This window comes from Leopardus geoffroyi, chromosome C1 (assembly GCF_018350155.1).
Source record: "Leopardus geoffroyi isolate Oge1 chromosome C1, O.geoffroyi_Oge1_pat1.0, whole genome shotgun sequence".
NCBI lineage: Eukaryota > Metazoa > Chordata > Mammalia > Carnivora > Felidae > Leopardus > Leopardus geoffroyi.
In genome coordinates, this window is record NC_059328.1 from 95,383,349 (window position 1) to 95,405,504 (window position 22,156).

Consider the following 22,156-nt stretch of genomic DNA (forward strand, 5'->3'; position numbering starts at 1 on the left):
AAAGCCCAAGTGGCTCCCCCGCTCTGGCCAAGAGTGGGGACCCTGGGGGCCAGCCCTCCAGCCCCTTTGCGGGTGTCGAAGGCACGAGTCCCAGGTGCCAGCTGGAAGGGGCTGAGAGGCTGACTTGGGTGAGGGCCGAGTTTGGAGGCGGGCAGGGGATGCGTGGTCTGATAACATTCACGGCCCAAGCTGCCCTCGTCCCGCCGGCTCCCTCCCCGGATCTGCTCGTGTTACCAACAGCAAAAGCCCTCGCGTGAGGGGACCATCTGTTTCTTAAGCCCCCCAGAGACCCGTGGGGATCATCTTACCACCTAGCCTGGTCGTAATGCACAGAACTAAGCCCACGGGGTGCAGGGGTGGAGGGATTGGGAGGGCGGGCACAGAGGCACTGCACTGGCAGCTGACACTCTCAGGCTTTGCGGTCAAACCCTCACCTGGCAACCCCGACCCTGGCAGGGGCAGGGGAACAGGCCAGGCTCTCCTGAGCCAGCAGCACTAAGCAGCTGGAGGACTGAGTGTCCCTGAAGGCAAGGAGGCCTCAGCTGAATGTGGTGGGTGGGAGCCCCGGAGACCCTGGGATTTGCCAGACCCTCCCCCCCTCCTCCCCCCCCCCCCCACCCCGGGAAGCGGGCTCCGTTGGAGTGGCAGCTATGACAGCCTGTGAGGTGGCTGCGCTCGCCAATGGCCCCTTGCTCTGACTTCTTTGGCTTCCGGCTCCTGAGACCTTCCTTTTGGAGGCATTTCAGCGCGGCTGGGAAGACCCAGGGCAGAATCAGAGGAGACCCTAAGCCTCAAACCAACCTCCTTGAGGTCCCTTCCCGCAAACTGCTTCTCTGACTTCCCTTTTTCTGCCCCTTCTCTCATACCCCTTTCCTTGTCACCCCAACCTGGACCTCAGAGTCCCGTTTGGCTTTTGTTTCCACCTTCTGCCCCTCTTCCTGTCCCCAGAGGTCTCACATCTGCTTTTCCATCTCCTGGAATGCAGAACCCTCCTCGAAGGCCTTCCGGCCACCAGCTCAGTCTTCCCACACTCCTGTGATCCTGTCACTTGCCACTCAGAAGCATGTCACTGTTCCCATATGCATACCCCCCTGCTGCTGTCAGACCGTCATCAGTGACACCCCAAGTGCCTTTGTCTATCGTGCTACTTTTGTACGCGGCCCAGCCCCTCCCCCCGCCTCCACGTTTCAATGCTCAGTTGCTCATGAAACATTCACTGAGCATTTACCATCGAGGGCAGGGTCTGAGATCTACACGTTGTTATGCCTCCCCAGAACCCAGCTAGCACCTTGCCCCTGTGACACACCCATAAAACATCTATTGAGTACCACTGAATACCCCAAGTCCTGTGTCTCCAGACCTGCTGCCCTCAGGCAGTAATGCACTCCTCAGAGAGAAAGAGTCAGGGACACCGCTCAAGGCTTCATTTCACCAACAGGCAAGAAGCCTGAACTTGCAGGCATCCTTCCAGAAGGCTGAACACAGTCCAGGTCAGAGGCAGTGAGAGGAATGAAATGACCCCATTCAGTCTCTTCCAGTATGGAAAAATCCTGAAGACATAATGCTGACATTTTGTACCATTTTCCAGTGAGAATGAATGTGTGGGTATGTATGAATTTGGGACTGCTCATAACACAGAGGCCCCAGTCAAGTCAACAGGAGGTGAAATTAGACCCCTATGGAAAATGATATTCTGTATTGGTTAAGGTCTTGGTTTCTAGAGACAAATGGAACAGGGTTCAAATCCCAGCTCTGCCACATAGCAGCAGCTGTGTGGCCAGGACGGTTATTTAAATCGTTTTTCAACTTCCCCATTCTTCAAAACGGGAATACGAGTTTCTGCCTCACGCAGCTCTGAACAGATTAGGTGACATAATGAGTGTTTATACGTGGCTTGGAGGTGAGTTTTGGTGGTTATCTTAAGACTTCCTGAGAACTTCCAGAACACGTCTTCCTCAGTGGACCTTAACACACAGTCGTGACAGGACTCCATTCATCTACCTGGTGGGATCAAGGAGAAACACAGCTCTTGTCCTGTCCCTTCTGTCCTCCCTCCGGCCCCCTCCAAAGGAAGAACCAGGAAGGAAAGGAGAGCTCTGCATCCTCTTGCCCACCAGCGAGGGTGCTGACACTGAGGGCAGAAGGCAGCTGTGAGAAGGAGGACGAGAGAAGGAGGAAGTGTGGGAAGCGGGGAGGGCCGGGGGAAGTGGGGAGGCAGGAGCATCAGCTGGGTCTTGACTGAGAGGAGCTGCCTTTCCTGGCCCCAAGGGGGAATGATGTCACCCAGGGAGAAAGAGCCAGAGGGCAAGCTGCTGTCTTCGGGGCGTGGGACCTTCTCAGATCCCAGGGTTTCTCCTGCCTCGGGAACCCAAGATGGAGCAGCGTGGGGTGGGAGCAGAGGAGAGGAGCCAGAGAAAATCCCGACTAGAAATGGCCGTCACTAATCCCAATCTCTAGGCTGTAGGGGACTGAGTTCCTCTCTGGCCTCCCAGTGCCAGGGCTTCCGGTGCTCCCTCAGGACAGGGACCCAGTCATACCCAGCTTGCCTTCAGGGGTCGGTTGGACAGGTCCTAAGAAGATCTAATTGGTTTGATTAGTCCGAGTGGCAGTGGGTCTAGCAGCCACCCCCCCCCCCGTGCCCACCCCCAATCACATTCACTGCCGCGCACGCGCAGGAGCTGGCCTGTTCCACCATCGAACATACTGCCCCTGAGCATATCCCAGAGACGGGTGTAGGGCTCCTTGCTGAGAAAGACCACGGAAGTTCTTTCCTCCTCGCAGGCCTCCTCACAAGCACAACCGCCACCACCCACCTCCTAGCCCCCCAGCACCTCCTGGGCCTCGAAATGTTTCATTCTAAATATGGTCTTCACGTCAAACTTTAGTCTCTCCTGGTGCAGTTGAATCCAGCTGGATGGGCGCTGGGCACCTTCTTGGCGTTTGTGAGGAGCCCCAGGGGAGTCCTAGCTGCCTAACTGGGCCGCATGACCTCGGGCAGAGGGCTGTGGCTGTGAAATGCTGATCCCCTGTGTGTATGCGGTGTGCATCCTTCCGTCGTGCTTTTCCGGACCCCACGGTGACTCTGGCAAGCTGGTGACCCTGCTTTATGGATGAAGAAACGGGATCCGAGATGCTCGTTTTCTTCCTCGACATTCTTCCCTGGACTTCCTGCGTGGTTTTCACCATATCTCCTCATCACCTTGTCTCCCATTTAATGCTTTACATAAATCTGTTTGTATACATAAATACATTTCTGTAGGAACTTATAGGAAACGCATAGCACTTGCCATAAACAGAGAGTAAGGATCTAAAACGAAAAGGTTTTCATCTGAGTATCAGATCTTAATGTCATCCTGAGTGCCCCTGGTGGAAATGTGGATCTATTACCTGGGGTTCCAAAACTGGGAAGGATTCCTGGGAGGACTGGGACCCCAATCCTGGCCCTCTTGCTCCAGCCCAGTGGGCTTTCCGAGTCGTCACGATCTGACTTCTCAGCCTCGCGGGGTTGTTGCGAGAAGAAACCAGGATAGCCAATCTGACATGCAAAGTGCAATTACCATCATACGGGGAGGAAGAGCACGAAGTCTTGGAGGGACTCCAAGACCTAATTCAGTTCCTTTCCACTGACAGCGCCTCTTCATTGAATCATCTGAAGAAGGAAAAAGCACTGTCTGTCTGGAGCTGAGGGGGAAGATGCCGCCAGGAAGCAGACCCCGCCATCCTGGCCCTGCAGCACTGAGCCTTCGAGGGGTAGGGGTAGTGTGGGGTCAGCTGCCCATGGACAGCACCGTCCCCCTTGGCACTCGCTGGGCCTTTGTGGTATGGGAGGCATGGGGATGGGAAAGTGACACCAGCATCCTCGGCAACCTTCCCAAGCCCTCTCCTAGGCCCCTGACTGATCCCACAGCTGCGCCCTCCATCCGTCCATCTCACGCCCTCTCCCCGCTCAGCCAGAATCCTTTGACGCGGGCTCCAGCTTTGCCCGCGGACCTGGCAGTGGGCCCTGCCTCGCTGCCCCCACCCCCATTACTCACAAGATCCCCACACAGTTCCTTTCAGCCCCTCTGGAAGCTACAAGGAGGTTCAGGGCCGGAAACGGGAAAAGGCCCCGCTTTTGCCAAGTAGCCCATTCTGCAGTCCAGTGAATAGGGACCTTTACAGTCCCTTGCTCTTGGCGGGAACGCACGACAGGAAGGTAAAATAGAAACTGTGCCAAAGAGCTGGAGGAGGGAGGATGGTAAAGAAAGAAGGAAGTGTGAAATGGGTGAGCCTGCTCTCGACGGAACCATCTACAGGGACCCATGCGCTTGGGCAAGAGGCAGACACATGGAGAGAGGGGCCCAATCTCGCCCTGCGGGGAGTTTGCCTCTCAGCCTCACCACGCCCTTCGCCCTTGACAGCTTTAGCTCCTCTCCAAAGCAGGCAGTCCCAATTTCTTGGGCATCCAGGGGGCCTCCAGAAGTAACTTTCCTCTTCGTTCTTGTTCAGGCCTTCATACTCTCCTTCATGGGCTCTTGTGATAACCACCTAACCCAGCCTCTGCCTCCATTTCCTCCCCCCACCCACCACCCTCCGCCCCAGACCACCCACCTCCTGGATCCCAGGGCACTGTTCTCGGCCTGCTTCTTGCAGTGCATAGAGGGAAAAGCAGACTTTTTAGCATGGCATTCAAGGTGCCCCATAGACTGCTCTCAACAATTCTTTCAGCCCCGTTGCTCACTCTTTCTCTGCACATACCCTATGTTCTACCAGACGGAAGTAGTCTTCGAACATCCCCGCCAGAAGGCATCCGGACGTCCTTGCTACTTCCATCTCGGTGCCTTTCACTCCTGTTGTTTCATGATCTGCCTGGAATGCGGTTTTCCTCCCCTTCGCATCCCTGCTTATCCCTCAAGGTCAAGCTCAAATGCTACTTCTTCCACAAAGCTTTTCCCGATCCCCTGGCTGGAAGTCATTTCTCCCTTCTCAGAGCACTGAACTCGTGCTTCTCACGTAGCAAGCACCCTCTGTGTCTCTGCTGGACACATGCATGCATGCATGGGTTACGAGTGCAAGCTGTGCAGTCAGGCTGGCTGGGTTTGAGCCCTAGCTCTGCTGCGTACCAGCTTGATGACCTTGGCCAAGTCACTTGACCTCCCCATGTCTCATTTATAAAATGAGAACAATGGAAGTACAACGTCTCCAAGTTGCTTTGGCAATTAAGTGACATGATACATTATATGTCTAGCATATCAATAAATGTTAACATCAACACATTATTATTATTATTATTATTATTATTATTATCATCATCATCTCCCCTATTGAACTGCGAGTTCCCTGAAAGCGGAATCTGTGTCTGTTTATATTTGTAACTACAGTCCCAGTGTCTGGTAAAGTGCTTTAAACATAGGGCAAGTTCCATTAATGTGTTCTGTGAATGAATGACTCATGCACACCAGCCCGATCAATCCATCCAGAGTTTGCTGAGTGCCTACAAAACAATGTGCGTGGTATTATGTGCTAAGGACAGACATCAATCATTTAATCTTCACAGCAGCTGTAGCAGGTAGGTATTAAAAAAACCCCATTTTACAGATGAGAAAAACAAGGCACAGAGGGGTTAAGTAATCTGCCTGGGTCACATCCTGAGCCAGGATGTGAATTCAAGTTGGCTTGCCTCAGAATCCCATGCTCCACACTCCTCGCTTACGGACCCGACCCCAGCTCTAAACATCAAAGGAGGCTGAGAACTGAAGGCTATTCCTCCCATATCTCTTCATCACTTTCTTTGCTCCTTTTCTTGCCTTTAGGTCCTGGTCCTCTTCCACATGTCAGAACCTCCTGACCTTGTGGCCAGGTAACTGCCTTCTAGGAACACCAAGTTGTTCTAGAAGGACCTTCTCCGGCCCAAGAGAAGCCCCTCTGCTGCTTCATCATACCTAAGCTAGGACGGATATTGCAGGAGGTGGCCTCCATCAACCTCCTCCTCCTCCAGGAAGCCTTCCTGGCATGTCTGGACTTCATGAGCCCCTATCACCCAACCTTTACACACTCTATTCGCTTTCCACTGATACTGACTCATGAGGCAAACCCCGTGAGCATCTTATGTCTGCTTCTTCTGTGTTTCTGTGTCTACCCCATTTGTTGGAAGCCCTCAAGGGAGGAGTGTGTAGGAACAGCTGGTCCCAAGGCCTTGTGTTCGTGCAGGGCCCCTCTGTGGTGGCTGGAGGGGAGAGAGATATGTTCCCTGCTGGGTTGTTGCAGCCCTGACCCCCTCATCCTAATGAAGAAGTGTGTCAGCTGCTGCTACTCTCCTGCCACATTTCATCCCTGAAACCTGATCTCTGTCCTCTTCGAGGCAGGGGGAAAAGGCCAGTTCTCTAGACATCAAGCTAATCAAGCCAGGATCCCCAAACCCTTAGCCTCCCCGCCCCCCACAGTGCTCACTTGTTAGAGTGCAATTTTTTTTTAAACTCTTTTAAATGTTTTATTTATTTTTGAGAGACAGAGAGAGACAGAGACAGAGTGTGAGCAGGGGAGGGGTAGAGAGAGGGAGACACAGAATCCGAAGCAGGCTCCAGGCTTTGAGCTGTCAGCACAGAGCCCGACACTGTGAGATCATGACCTGAGCCCAAGTCAGACGCCCCTACAGTGTGAATTTTCTGCTCCACGAAATTAAGGAATTCTGTTACTTTGGTCTTCAGGAACACACTTTTCTCATCTAGATTTTCTGAGCCAAGGACAGGGCCACAGAACACCCTTAACAAAAATTATTTTACAACCTGTTAATGTTTCCTTTTCCAGCAGGTTAACCCAGCGTCTGTAGGATGCAGGCTTCTTGAAGGGATTTAGTGGCATAAATGAATGTAGAACTCGACGAGTATTACATGAGTGTCCTTCCTGGGCATCTACTAATCTAAGGACAAAGCCAGGCAACACACAGTCCTCCTCTGCGGCGGTGGGGAAGATTCTGCCTAGGATAAACACACAAGCCCTACTGCCTGCCCCCACCCTCACCAGCTCATGACATAAAACGACTGTATGCCTGTTACAGACCTGGGGTATAAAAAGCAAGAACCTTCCACCCCAGTCACAACCAAGGTGCACTGAATTCAATCCCCACCGTCCTTAGAGGAGCCAAAGGGCCCAGACGGGCTAACTCAGCTCTACTTTCTTCTTTACTCCCATTGGCAAAACTGAGGCACTGAGATGTGGTTCAGCTACCTAAGCACTGGGCTGAGGTGTCAGGGAGTGAGTGAGACTCTAATACCTCTGCCTGTCACTCTGCTCTGTCTCATTTCTGGGCAGACTGGCACCGGGGAGGAGGCGGGGCACCAAGGGGGGGGGGAGGGTGCAGAACTCTCCCATCTGAGTGTCATTCTGGGCCCCAGGCCAGGCATTTGGCTTCCTCGCCAAGGGAGTCAAAGGCTGAAGCTGCTCAGACAAAGGGCCAAATGAAAGCTAATGGGGAGCTCAGTGACTTCAGCCTCTCCCCTTCCTCCTCCCGGGGACTGGGGGCTCAAGTCCTTGGCAGGAGAGGGTGCAAATCAAGACCTGGGGCTCAGTTCAGTGCAGATTCCTATTTGCCTTTTTTATTCTCCTGGCATCCACGGACTGTCTTCCTCCCCTCACCCCCCCTCCCACCTAGGGTGCTATAAAAAATGCAAATCAGTAGGATTTTAAAATTCAAGCCTATGCCAGGAACACCCACAAACCCTCTATTAAGGCATATCCTGAGGTGGGTGGTGTGGTCCCAGATTCCAAGCATAAAAAGAGGACTCTATTCGATTCTCTTTTTTTCAGCATGGGCCTTGGACTTCAGACATTATCTGTGATGACCTTGACCTTTCTTTCTGGTATTGGACAAATGAATGGGAAGAGTCAGAATTGTGTATGTGTGGACTGGGGCTGACCATCCGAAACTGACACGAGAAGCATGTGAAAATGAGGGTGGGAAGGAACACGGTGGAGACTCTTCTGTCCCTCCCAGAAGCAGCATTTCTCTGGGTAACTTTACCATCTGTGTGTCACCACAAAAAGGGCTTGAGGAGGAAGTCCCAGAGAAGTGACCATTGACCTGAGAAGGCGGACCCTGGAGTGGGACAGACAGGAAGAGTGCCTGGAAGCCTTGACCAGGAAGCATCAGTGAGAACACCTGCTCTGCAAGCTGCCCTCCCCCCCCAAAACTGGCCCCAGATACAGCTGCCAAGTTTCCGGGGGTGGGGGGAGCTGCTGGAAGGGAGTGTAGAGTTTACAGGCCTTAGTGGGAGAGTCTGTCACGGAATCTGGAGAGTCATGGGTCCAGGTCTGCTGTTGAGAGCCTGGGCGTCCCTGGCTTTGGAAAGTGGGAAGAAAGAGGACGGGAGAAAAGTGAGGAGTGGAGAGGTCCACTCCAAGAGACACTAAAGGGGACAAAAAGAGGCAGGGGCAAAGACACAGGAAGGAGCTGGGTGGACAGAGAGGTGGGCCCGGGGGCCGGGGTGGGGAGTGTGCATATCTGTGTGAATTCGGGTGGTTGCAGGAACAGGAAAGGTGGCAGGTGTGTGTGTGGGGGGGGGGGGGGAGTTGGGGGTGGTATATGAAATCGGCGAGAATCAGCCTCACAGAGCTTTGGAAGCACCCCGCCCCCGACTTGGGTGATGCCCGGGTCCCAGACTGAGATCCGTCTCCCGACCTCTGCACCCCTGGCCTCCGCACGCTCCCTCCGCACTCCCCACGCCCAGCCCCGACATCTGGCCGGGCCCCCGCAGCTCCGCTCGCTATCTGCCAGGCGGCGCCCCTCCTCCGGCGCGGGGCCCTCCCCCGCCCTTCCAGCTGCCAGCCCCCTCCCTGCTGGCAGACAAGCCCGGGCAGACAGCCGGCCCAGCCTGCCCCCGCAGCCGCGCCAGCTCTGCCAAGCCCGGCGGGGCTGGGGGCCCCAGGCGGTGCCAGCTCCCCGCGAGCCAGCGGTCCCCGGCTGCCCTCCGGCCCGCGCGCCCGGCCCCTGCTCCCCGCGCCCCGCCTGCCCCGCGCGCTCCGCGGCGCCCCGAGCGGCCCCAGAAGCCGGCCCGGGCGTCCCGCTCCCGCGCGTCTGTCCGTCTGGGAGTGTGCCCCCGTTTCTCCAGCGACTTCCCTGGGCGCATTTCAGTCTGGGTTTGGGGTCGCTAGGTCTCCGTCACTTGCTCGCGTCTGCCTCACTCACAAATCTTCGCTCCAAGTTTCCTCGCGGCCCTTTCCCTCGGGACAGGCCCTGCCCTCTGCTTGCCCGTCCCCTCCTCTCTGGCTTTCCCCCGCCCGAATACTCCCAGCTCCCCGGCCGGCCCGGGGCGGGGGCCAGGTGCCGTCGGGGCGGAGCAGTCCTCCCGGCCCCCGGCGCCTGCTGCGCTCTTACCAGCTCCTGCTTGAGGCGGCGCAAATAGCAGTCCATTTCCCTGCTCTCTTCCTCCTGCGCCCATTTGCCGGGCTCGGCTCCACAAGAGCGTCCCCGGGTGCGAACACCGGCCCCCAGCCCCCGCGCTCCGCGCCTCTCGCAGGGCCGAGCCAAGCCTCTGCTCCAAGGCCCGGACTTAGAGCAGCTTCCCTGGCTGGCGCTGCGCGCGGTCCGTGCGGGGGGCGGAGGAAAAGTGCGACAGCCTATGAGAATTCAGGGGGGATGCCTTCAGCCAATGAGAAGGGCGCACGGGGGGGGGGGCCGGGCTGGGCTGCAGCGAGTGGATCCAGCAGCGGGTGGTCGCACAGGGCTAGGGCAGCCGCTGCTGGGGGCTGGCCGCAGGACACCTAGTCCTGGCCCACGGGGCTGGGGGTATCGTGCCGCCAGATTGTACCGACGTCCCCCAACAAAGCACGTGATCCCCGTTTGGTGATAAAAAGAGAGCACCGTCTTATGAGTGGGCATTGGGAAGCGGCCTCAGTAAAAGTGCCTTAGTTTCAACCCTGTTTCCCAAACTCCGATCAGAAAAGGAACATCCTCCACCAAAGCAGCCAATCAGCAGTTCTTTTGAACTCTGGAAGTGTGCTGGAAGTCTGGAAGTGTGGGTCCGTCTCACCTCCAAGTGTAGGCTCCTCCCAGCCCAGTCTTCATCGTGGAGCTGAGGAGCCGCTGCTCGGTCCACAGACTTATTTAACACAAGGCTGTTAGAGGCTCTGCTGACTCCCCGCCACGTGTAAGTCTGGGATATGATACCGAATTAAGACAGGCAAGATCTCTGCTCTCAAGAACGTGCGTGGGGTAGGGGAAGGGGAGGGATGAGACAGGTTAAAATAAATAAACACGGTACTCTCCAGTAGTGATTCTTTGTGAAAACATGAAACAGGGTAGTAGAATGGGGGGCTGCTTTCAGTAGGGTGGGCAGGGAGTGGAGAAATAGGCCTTTCTCTTCCCCAGTATTCCATATGCGTCAGTTATCCTAACTCTTGCTCAAGGGACGGGGAGGGGGGACGACTCCAAGCTGCTCGGGTTCTATTCAATGGACACAGGAGTTGCGGCAGGTGGACCCAAGAGGGGCCGCAGGCCGGCCTGCGTGCTCCTTCCAGCGGAGCTCTGGACCAGCCTCCGCGTGCGGCCAGGATTACTGGTCCCTCCCCGCGCCCAGGCGCCGCGCCACCCTCCCTGGCCCGCGGGGGACAGTGTTGCAGGGCCCGAGAGTAATTAGGGTAATTAGCGACGTGTTATCTCAAGACAATCAACGGGAGAAAGTTTGCCCCAGGCAGAATTTGGGGTCTCCGAGACAGAACCTTGCAGACGCGTGAGAAGGTGCAGAGTGAATGCAGGCGCTGCGGTCATTCATTCCGATCCTGGTCAGGAAAGGGTGCCACTCCTGCTTACTATTGAAAGACAAGGGGCGGGTTGGGGTGGTGGTGCGTAAAAACGAACATCTTTAGAAATGAAGACTCTACAGAGTCCCTTCGGATGTCTCCACTTAACCCCAGCTCCTCAATTACAGGGGATCTCGCCCATGTCTTTTGTCCTAGACCTGAGTGCCCCTCTTTGGACAAAGCTGAGGCAGCGGTAGCGGATGGATGGAGAAAAGAAAGAAGAGGCGTAGATGGGTGAGAACTCCCTCGGAAGTCTGAGTCTCGGTGGCCATTTGCTAAGCCCTAAGCCCGGGTGCCTGGGATTCCTTCGGGGTCCCTGCTCAGGATCCGGCGTGGATCAGAAAACCCGACTGTTGCAGGAAGGAGCTGAGAATCAATCTACAGAGGTGTTTCCAAGCTGCCGAGCTTGAATCACCATTTACTTCTGCTCTCCGGGTCTTTCCGTTACCTGAGTGAGTCTGGCCTCTCCAGTCTGCGTGGTCCTGCGACCCACTCACAGGCTTCCTTGCAGTTGGGAGACAGAGATTCCCAAGGGGACACTCCCGTGGTACCCGAAGCATGTTCACAGTGGGAGCCACCCCCAAGGACGGAGCTGCGGTCCCCAGACCTGCTGAACCATTCTGGAGTTGAGTCTTTTTGGATGGGGATAGAAAGGGGGACCTGGCCGCTAACATAATCCACACATAGTCTTACGTGGGAGAACCACCACACAAGAGTTCCCCAGCCCTGCGGGCCTTGCTCACTCTGAGATCTCTAGCACCCAGCACAGTGACTGCTGCAGGAGGCAGTGAGTAAACGTTTGTGAGTCTGTGGTTCCCATAGTCTTTAGAGGCAAGTTTAAGCCTGGGTTTTGCCATCCCTGAGAGCACTTGGACTGGGGTCCTCTTGGAAGGTAAGAGGGTGGCTGTAGTTCAAAGTCCAAGAGGTGCAGGCTGATCTGGTAACAAGTTTAGACTGGGTGGTTGGGTGTCCTAGGCCTCTGACAGCACAGTTGTCCTCCCACAGATGCTTCCCTTTTCCTGGCCTCAGTTTCTCTTGCTTCTAGTTAAACCTATGTGAGTCTAATTAACACTTTTACACTCCTTACAAAACTCTATTTTGACAACAATCTGTGAAGTAGTCAGGACAAGAGGAATCCATCTCAGAGATGAAGAATATATTGTTAGCAAAGCCAGCTGGCATTCCATCCACTTTTTTAAAAAAAAATATTTTTAATTGAAAGATAGTTGACATATGTTAGTTTCAGGTGGTTGACGTAGTGACACGACAGTTATATACATTATGAAATCCATCCCCTTTTAAGGTCAAGGAGATGGCAAGAAAAAGAAAATCGATGCCCCTAATCTCAGCGTGGTGCTCAAAAGAGAGGTCCCAGACAAGTCAGAGGTGCTATTACTGTGTGGTTCCCATAGGATTTTGGTAGAAAGTGACTGTTAAACTCATAAGGCCTTTCATGAGGTTGGGCCATTGCAAACTTACCCTCGGAGAAGGCTGACATTATACCAGGACATGTGGGGCTCTGTCTCTTACCTTGCTTCTGCAGGAATAGCTCTGTCATCTGGGTAGACCAGGAGGCAGGAACAGGGAAATGGATTGCTTTCCATTTTTCTTTTCTTTCTTTCTTTCTTTTTTTTTTTTTTTTAAGGGTTTAAATGGCAGAGAATAAAGCCTGTTGCCATAGTTATATAAACATGGGTAAATATCCCTAGGCTGAGAATGGGGGATGTGGGACATGATTCATTTTTGCTGAAGAAGAATCAAATAGTTCGACCTCCTCTCTCCTGCCCCTCAAAACTCAGCCTGGAGGGAAGATGAAATTATCTCACTTGAAAATAAGGAACATATCAAAGGTCTGAGATTGGTTATGAACATACTTTCTCAAAGTCACCCAGAGGTGGGTGGGGGTGGCGACGGGGGTGGGGGGAGGACCCCTAAATGGTAGCTCAGCATTTGCCCCCTGCTGGTGGGGATAAGTGTGGTGGGTACTTTTCCTGAGGGAGGGGGCGCAACTCCTGGAAATGGTGTCTAAGGGTGTCAGACTCATGGGGTTTGCCTACCTACTCAGGGAGGGTGGCCCCGTCTGTCCCACTGCCAAAGCCTGGAGGTCCTGGCACCAATGACTGAGCTCAAAGGGAGAGGCAGAACCAGTTGCATCCCAACAGAGCTCACATCCTACAGTAAACAATGGAAACACGGCCGTTCTCCTGGCTCCATATCCCATGGCCCCCACCTGGAGGTCCCCACCCAGCGCGTCTTAGCCCGCCCTCTGGAAGATGCCTCCCTGGGTGAGGCTGTGTCTCCACTGACAGCAGAAGAGCTGAAGAGTTCATACTGATGTGAGGAAAGACATGCATGGCCACACACAGTCTGGAAACCTCATCATAACATCACCCTCCTAAGAGGGGCGTCCATATCCCTACTGCCCTCAGGCCTCCACCCCCTGTGCCTGCCAGCAGCTCCCCCACACCTCCTGAGCATCAACAGGAAAGGCTGACCCTAGAGATAAACATGTGCTGTTGGAATGTGTTCAGATATCACTGCGGAACTGTCCCTCTCCAGGCAGAGGACCTCGCCTGGCAGGCAGGCCTGGAGGTGCTGGGCACAGACTGTGTGTCTGAGTGTGAACATGTTGGGACTGCAAGGAGGGGACTGGAGTGAGGCCTAGTTATTCTTTTTTTTAATTACTTAATTTATTTTTAAAATTTACACCCAAGTTAGTTAGCATATAGTGCACCAAAGATTTCAGGAGTAGACTCCTTAATGCCCTTTGCCCATTTAGCCCATCCCACCTACCACAACCCCTCCAGCAACACTGTTTGTTCTCTATATTTGAGTCTTTTATGTTTTGTCCCCCTCCCATTTTTATATTATTTTTGTTTCCCTTCCCTTATGTTCATCTGTTTTGTATCTTGAATTCCTTGTATGAGTGAAGTTTGTCTCTCAAATATTTGTCTTTCTCTAATTTCTAGTTCCATCCACATAGTTGCAAACGACAAGATTTCATTCTTTTTGATTGCTGACTAATACTCCATTGTATGTATATACCACATCTTCTTTATCCATTCATCCATCGATGGACATTTGGGCTCTTTCCATACTTTGGCTATTGTTGATAGCGCTGCTATAAACATTGGGGTGCACATGCCCCTTCGAAATAGCACACCTGTATTCTGTGGATAAATGCCTAGTAGTGCAATTGCTGGGTCATAAGGTAGTTCTATTTTTAATTTTTTGAGGGACTTCCATACTATTTTCCAGAGTGGCTGAACCAGTTTGCATTCCCACCAGCAGTGAAAAGAGATCTTCTTTTTCCACATCCTTACCAACATCTGTTGTTGCCTGAGTTGTTTATGTTAGCCATTCTGACATGCGTGAGGTGATATCTCATTGTGGTTTTGATTTGTATTTCCCTGATGATGAGTGATGTTGAGCATTTTTTCATGTGTCTGTTAACCATCTGGATGTCTTCTTTTGAGAAGTGTCTATTCACGTCTTTTGCCCATTTCTTCACCGGATTATTTGTTTTTTTGGGTGTTGAGTTTGAGAAGTTCTTTATAGATTTTGGATACTAACTTTTTATCTGATATGTCGTTTGCAAATATCTTCTCTTATTCTGAAGGTTGCCTTTCAGTTTTGCTGATTATTTCCTTCGCTGTGCAGAAGCTTTTTATTTTGATTTATTTTGAAGCTAGGATTTTGATGGCTTCCTGTCTTAAGTTTAGGTCTTTCATCCATTTTGAGTTTATTTTCATGTACGGTGTAAGAAAGTGGTCCGGGATTGTGATGCCTCCTGCTTTGGTTTGCTTTTTCAAGATTGCTTTGGCTATTCGGGGTCTTTTCTGGTTCTATACAAATTTTAGGATTGTTTGTTCTAGCTCTGTGAAGAATGCTGGTGTTATTTTGATAGGGATTGCAAGGCCTAGTTATTCTTTTTTTTTTTTTTTTTTAATTTTTTTTCAACGTTTATTTATTTTTGGGACAGAGAGAGACAGAGCATGAACGGGGGAGGGGCAGAGAGAGAGGGAGACACAGAATCGGAAACAGGCTCCAGGCTCTGAGCCATCAGCCCAGAGCCCGACGCGGGGCTCGAACTCACGGACCGCGAGATCGTGACCTGGCTGAAGTCGGACGCTTAACCGACTGCGCCACCCAGGCGCCCCAGGCCTAGTTATTCTTAAAACAATCTAACTTCTAGCTTTATTCCTCTGTCCACCTTAGATGGGACTGGGCTCCTGTGCCTCATACAATCCTGATATCAGGAGAGACAGCAGAGGGACCAAGTGGCCTATATGCTAGAGGTCCCTTGGTCCCAAAGAAAGATTCACTTTGGATTTTAATTGAAAAATCTTTTGACTGGCTAGAGAAATCAAAGACTGTAGGCATGGGGGGAAAAAGCTCCTTAGCTTTCATGTCTTCAAACATGGAGTGTCATTTCCCCCCACTTATAGAGCAACTGAGGCCAAAAGAGACTGGTCTTTATGTTGAAGGAACAAAGTTCTCCTGTTCCCTCTTTCTACTACCTACTCTGCAGAAAGCATGCGGGGTGTGACCTGAGGTGGGTTACCAAGATGACTAGAACCACTGAGGGTTCTAGTCCCCCATCCACAAACCCCGTGGTTGAATTTACACCTAGTGCCAAACTAGGCACCACTCTCAGCCTTAACTTTTGTACAAAGTCACCTGCCTTGCAAGGCCAGGCCATCAGTCATGCAGTGGCTACAACTTTTTCTACAACACAGAAGGAAGGTGTTGGGGGAGGGGGCAGGGGAAAGAAACAGCAGTATAGTATTTTGGAAAACTCCATGTATGAATGGGCTATCTCGCCTGAACAATTCAGAGGGAACTGACTAGTGCAAAATTAGACGAGTCCAAACAATGAACAGTTAGTTATTCAGACTAGTCCAAATATGGGCTGCTACTGAGCCTTATTTGGAATTATTTGCAGCTATGGGTCTTGTGCTTGTGGTGCCTAAGCAATGGTCTCATTGCTACTTGGGAAGCAAATATTTCCATTTTGCAAACATTACTGGAAAAGCAAATATTTTTCAACTGCAAAGAGCACCTGAAGAATGTCAGGGCACACACAGCACAGGGAAATACTTAATGCGATTTGTGCAAACCAATGCCGGTAGATGGGAACTGCGTGGAAAGGGAGAGGGAGTCGTTCTCAGCACGCTCCCAGGGACATTCTGCCACAGCTGGCTCCCTGGCAGCCCTGTGCCCGCTTCCCTGTAACCTCACCTACATGGCCTCCCACTCAGAGGGAGAGCTCATTTTGTTACACACTACTTACCAGCCGCCCCCCCCACCCCCCACCACCCCCAGCTTCTGGTTGCTGTGAGCAAAAACCAGGAGTTGGCAGCCTGCCAGGGAGAGACTTGTCGGCGAGACAGAAAGAAGGCTACCTGCTTCTTTTCCTGAGGCCATGGGGTGAGGAGAAAAAGAGGTCACATCTCAGGTTTGGCTTACTGCATACTTGCTGCCACCAGGCTGGTTCCCAAGGGTCTCCTGGTCTTCTGCGGGGGCTGGAGAACTGTCCAAGCCTGGAATAGATGCCAGCCCTGGGGTATGGCCAGAGACCCCTAGGGCAACCAGTGCCAGGGTGACAGCTGCTGCTGTGAAGGCTTCTGCTTGACCAGAGAGGCAGGACCCTCTCCCCAGGGTTCTGGGCGGGGGGGTGGAGGCAGGGTGGGCAGTGGCTCCCGGTGGCAGCCATCTATACCAAGAGAAAGCCTCAAGTTCCAGAGTGGAATGGCAATGAGGCCAAGAGACACTGTCATCACTTCACAAATGAAGATACCTTTTAAAGAATAGGCACTCCACATGCAAAGGAGTTTTGGTTTCTACTGCCCTCCCTCTCCCTGCCTTTGGACAGGTTTTCTTTGCTGTGATTATTCCCCATGAATCATCATCCATAGAAAGTGACTGAGGCAATGGAGAGTGAATAATGAATCCCCTAAATGGTCTTTTGTGTCTCTGCCTGGAGGGTTTTGGAAGTAACTTGCATTTTAATCTATCTGACTTGGAATCATAGAATTTGGGAGCTGAGGAGGACCTTATAGATAATCAGGGGATTGTGACCTCATGGAGAGACCAGAAGTCAAGACATGTGGGTCTGAACCTCTGGTCTGTCACTAAAAATAGTGCTTGCTAACATTTATTGAAGGCTTTCCCTGTATCAGGCGCTCATCCATTCGTCCCAAACCCTCAGAGGCAGGGGCTCCTATTGCCTCCATTCTGCAGATGAGGAAGAAGGGAGCTAGGGAGCCAGAACTCCTCTCTGGTCACACAAAGCTCTGGCTTTCGCTCCAGGACCCACACCCTCTCAGTCACTCGGCTGCCCCACCGTGGAGCCTCAGACAAGTAATTCAACCTCTTTGGGTCTCAGTTTTCTCCTTGGTGATCTTTAAAATTTTAAAACTCTAACAAAAGTCTGCATTTCCTACCCAAGCATATGATTTACAGGTCAGGAAAGTGAAGCCCAGAAATGTGAAATGATTTGCTGTACATCACCCAGGTGGCCAGAGGCAGAGCCGGCATGGGAACCCAGGCCCGGTGGTCTTTCCTTCCCACCTGCCAGGCAAGACGGCCTTTCCCTCCGCCTCACTTTGGCAGGTGTTTCTAGAGGAGTCCAACTCCTTGCCTAAGAGGAGTTCAGGTAGATTGGAGATGTCAGGTTTGGGTGTGGCCAATGACAACACCAAAGAGGAATTTAAGAGGCTGGTGATATTTGTCTAAGTATCTTCGACCTATCTGCCTGTCTGCTGTTTCCTATCTTTCTCGGGTCAAGAGTGGTGATCAAAATCATGCGGTAACCACAGAGAAAGAGCACGGTGATACGATATCTGCTGTGGCACATACGCACTCCCCCCTGGTAGGTGATGCTTACAGTGGTTTTGTCCCTCTCAAGCAAATGTTACCACCTCGTATGGGCTCTCATGGAGCCTGTGTCCTTCATCGTGGTTCAAAGTCTGCCCCTCTCCCCGTTCTCCTGTCCCTGTCCCTCCCCCCCCCTCCCCCCCGTTGCGGGATTTGATCAGACACTGGGGTGTGATGAGCATGCCTCTGGAGGAGGCAGGTCCGACAGTGTGCTCTGGCAATCAGTGTGCACCACCTTTAGTAGTATCCCCATCCTAGTGTCCTCACTACGGAGACAGAGACTGGGGAGGGCTGGAGGTGTCAATGAACAAATCATTGGAGCGCATCCGAAGTGAGAACAAGGGCATCCTGGGAGAGGCAGTACTCTGTTCACAATGGCACCGTGAACCCGTGTATGTATGTGAGGGTGCGTGTGGCTCAGCCACTCCGAAATGAGCTCTCACCCACTGGTGAGTGGAAAATTAGCTTTGGCAGGTGAGGAACTGGGTGACAGGTGAGGAAGCCAGCAGGGGTATCGGTGTTATCCTTCTACTATTGCTGTTGCTGTTTTGGCTAACAATCTCTCTCTCATACCCCCTCTCCCCTGACTTGTAATTAGGTGCAGTGGAAATGGCTCACAAGGGCTTGGGCACGGGGGCGCGTGACATGAGTGCGACAGAATGGCCTCATGGCCTTTGGAAGCTAGCTGTGTGCTCTGCAGGTGGGCTGCCCTAAGCCAGTCGGGAGTTGGCATTTTCCTGACAGCCCACAAAGCAAGCTGTGTGGCTTACGTTTCTTTGGTGGGTGGGAGAAGAGATGGCAGCCCAGGGACTAAGCCCTGGGAAATTCTGCCATATGGCAGGACGTTGGAGGCGATGTGGGCCAGAAGCGGTGGGCAGAAGACCTGGGGTCTTGGACTGGCTCTGCTGGCCTGTCTCTGCATGGCTCTGGTTGGCCCTGTAATCTCTCTGTGCCTCAGTTGCTCTAACTGTAAAGTGGGGCAAACAACTCCTCTGCTCCCTGCCTGCTGTAAAGGCAAGATATTTAGAGGCCCTTTGAAATGTCAAGAGCACGGCTGCAAATGTGAGGCCCGACTGCCAAGGGAATTTGCAGAGCCCACGGGGAGGCAGCCGTCTGCCTCAGCGTTGGTTTCACAGCCTGTGCTCAGACAGGTACTTAAGCATCTCACATCCATAAATCTCAGCTCGTATCTGTAGTCAGCAAATAAGGGAAAGGGCAGGCTGCCGCTCTGCTACCATCTGATCTTCTTACCAACCTCGGCTCTGGGCCTCCTCTGCCCCCACCCGAGGCGATGATCCCTCTGCCCTCCCGCGTCTGCTCTCGGCCTGTCAGTTTAATTTAACAAGGTTGTGGGAGAGGCTTGATTTAATCAAACCAGTTGCTGTATCCATTCTGCTCAGAGGTCCCTCAGTGTCACCACCGAGGCTCAGATTAGACAGTGACAATTACTTCTTCTTCCCTGGCTATTGCTTCCCCCTCCCTTTCTCTCCCTGAAGGGAACAAGGAGGCAGACCGGTCTCCTGGGACCTAAGAATAGATGCATGAGGATCAAAGGAGGGAAGCAGACTGGCCTGAGAAAGCCCCTCTCATGCCTTACATGGCCTGGTTGAAGGCTGAGCAACAGCCCGAGGGATAGAGGGATAGAAAATTCAAGCAGAGCTGCCTTGGAAAGGCTCAGGACTGCCTGAGGACAGAGCTGTGCTAGTGCCAGCGCCATTATCGATGGCCCTCGGAGATACACCGGGTCTCGGAAACAGGGTGGAGGGGTGCGCCAATGCTCTGTATGCGCCAGCCCGCAAGCATTTATTTCCAGGTTCTCAGCCTGGATTCTGGGGTCTCCAGAGCTGGGAAACAGCAACAACAAACAAAGGTGAGACTCCATCAGAGTTTCTGTGGCTCTGTTCTTGGCACAAAAGCGGCTGTGACAGGAGGAGCTGCCCCCTGAACCAGGGGTTCGAGGGAGGCTGTGTGGAAACTGCCGTATGGGGGGGCAGGTGGGTAACGAACTGTGGTGCTCGGCAGTGTGTGTGTTGTGTGTGTGAGTGTCTGGAGCTGGACAGCAAGGCAGGGGGTCTCTGGTGCAGAAGCCTCAGGGCTTAGGGAGATTCCGGAACAGATCTCTCTTCTTGCCATTTAACTCTTTCATTTCCCTCCTTTTCCAGGAAGTGGGTGCTCGGGCGCCTCTTGCTCTCTCGAGCGGCTCACAGGAGAGAGACGAAGGCCTCTTGAAGAGTCCTCACTCAGGGTGATGGCAATCCTGTTTCCTTTTGCTCATTTGTGTCACATTCTTCCATCGGGCTGGGCAACTGACAGGTGCATCCCTCCCCGGGCCCCTCTCCGAGTCCCCTCCCTGCCATTTGTCTCTCACCCAGATATCCGGCAGACGCCACCATCCGCGGAAGCTGAATATGATTAGCAGAAACCCTTCCTGACAGCTCCAAAGAGAATCCCTCAAATGCATATTCTATTGAGTGCATCTCATTGCTGCTGACAGTCGCTTTATCAATTAAATTCCACATTCCCAGTCTTTGGAGACGCCATGAACCTCCCTACCTAATAAATCACAGGCCCCCAGTTATTGTTAAATGCCCCATCAGTCTCTAATAAACTCCCTGTCAACGGGGGCAGGTTATTTATTATGCTGCCTGGACAAGAATGAATTGGGCCCCGTTCTTACAAGGGGAAGAGCAAATGTGACGCCTTCCTCCCTAAAGACTGAGGCCGTGCTATTAAAAGGGGCAATTAATCAATGTGGGCCTTGGGCAGAGGAGAGCCTGGTCTGGAGACAGGGAGGAAGACCTGGGGTTCTTTTCCGAAAGCCTGCCAGGCCAATGTCCATGGCGGGAGGTGGCTGTGCAGAGTGCGTGGGCTGGGCCTTTGCAGCGGCTTCCCCACTTCCTAATTCCTGTCTGAAAAGGTACTGAAGATATAAGGTCACCCCATGGGCCAAGGGGCGCATGTAAAAATAGTTATCCTCTGTGTTGGGAGGTAGCCACTTAGGAATGAGAAGGTCATGAAACAAATTCTGTCCAGGCGGCCACATATTGTTACTTGATAAACTTTATATAACCTAAGTGTATCGACGGCGCTAGTCCACTGAGCAGATGAACTGAAGAATGCCGGAGGGAAGGCCCCCCTTGTCTGGGAGCAAGAACTAGGAAACACTTGCTTCATCAGTTTGCGGGGTAAACACCACACAGGTAAGCCCTGGTACTCGGGAAGCAGTGTACCAACACCGAAAACACCCGGGAGCTAGCAGGTGTAAGACACAAGCGTGTGAAGGGCGTCCTGCAGTTCCCGCCTCAGGTTAGATCCCAGATCTAGATGATGCTCCACGGTCTGCCAGTTAAAACCCAGACTCCTCGGCTTTGCCATTAATCGAGCCCCATCCACATTTCCAACTGTATCTCTCTTTATTTTATGTAACAGTACCCCGCATTGGGAGAGCACAGCACAGTCATTTTCTATTCCTTATGGTAGCAGACAAGGTCCTTCATAACATGGGACCAATATATCTCTGCAGCCTCATTTCCTGGTAATTGCTGCCATACTTGCCTCCGTTCACACTAAAGCTCGTGGCTTCCCTAAACTATTATGGTTTCTCATGCTTCCACGCCTTTGCACAAACTGTTCGCTTTGCCCAGAATATCTCTCAAGCTTGCCTGCTTGGTGAGCTCTCTCCCCTTCCACCCCCACTGCCTGACGAAACTCCTTATCTATCCTTCAGGATCAGCTCAGAAAATGAGCCCCCAGTGCTTCACAGGACTTGGGCTTGGCCTCCTGGCGCTGCTGTTTTGGCAGATGTACTAGACTCCAGGGTAGGTAAGGAATGATCTGCACATGGTGTTTTTCTCATTGTTCAATGCATGCTTTAAACCATTTTGATTTTGGGTGGAGATGAGAAGGGCATAGAGAAGAAAGCTACTGCTCTCTGAATACCAAAAGCTGTTTTCCTTAATTTCTCAGTAGTTCCCACTCTCTCCCACATGACAGCCACATTTTAACTAAGGCCCTGAAAATGTCAGTATTGCATATGATTTTATACCAACTTGTGCTACTTGCGTATTTCCTCCTTGATCGGGGCCACCTGTTTGCAGGTATTCTTCTCCTTGAGGGCAACGGCTGTGTCCATATTGGGTGTTCAGAAGATATCTGTTGAAGGAATAAAGAGAAGCTTCAGACTGAATGCAAATAACATTGCCTACCCTTTGTTGCTTTGAGATCAAATGAGAAAAAGTAGCTGTAAAAATGGTAGTTCTGTTCCTTCTTTCCACATTCTCCTTATACCCACCATGGGCCACCTTAATGTCTATGCTTTTATTTACATTGTTTTCCTCTACACCGGTGCAAAAACCTCCACTGTGGAATGATTGTATGGGACCACTTGAACCTCCACGTCCATCCTGAGTCTAAGTTTTACTTGCTTTTCAGTGCACAGGAATCCTTCCCTTCTCTAGCTCCCAGGTACATTAGGTGAAGTAAGGCTTTCCACGTAGACAGA

The 22,156-nt window shown here is 52.5% G+C and overlaps 1 protein-coding gene and 1 long non-coding RNA gene across 4 annotated transcripts in view; one reads left to right on the top strand and one right to left on the bottom strand.

The window, feature by feature from the left end:
• The window catches only part of INKA2 (inka box actin regulator 2), a 29,221-nt gene that overhangs the window by 4,383 nt on the left and 2,682 nt on the right, over window positions 1-22,156 (bottom strand). The window contains exon 3 of one of the 2 annotated variants that reach the window (XM_045478649.1): window positions 21,705-21,807. Coding sequence is in view for 1 of the 2 variants with exons in the window: in XM_045478648.1 (XP_045334604.1) it covers window positions 9,353-9,388 (36 nt within the window). In the remaining variant the exon portion in view is untranslated. Of the gene's footprint in view, window positions 1-9,352; window positions 9,568-21,704; window positions 21,808-22,156 lie in introns of those variants that run through there. The other variant, XM_045478648.1, reaches the window with a different exon arrangement.
• On the top strand, window positions 18,509-21,847 carry LOC123598447. 2 transcript variants are annotated; one of them, XR_006712605.1, is made up of 4 exons: window positions 18,509-19,525; window positions 19,818-19,968; window positions 21,383-21,473; window positions 21,753-21,847. It is a non-coding gene; the product is annotated as an uncharacterized LOC123598447 (long non-coding RNA). The 2 variants fall into 2 exon arrangements; XR_006712604.1 differs by lacking the exons at window positions 21,383-21,473; window positions 21,753-21,847 and having other exon boundaries at window positions 19,818-20,229.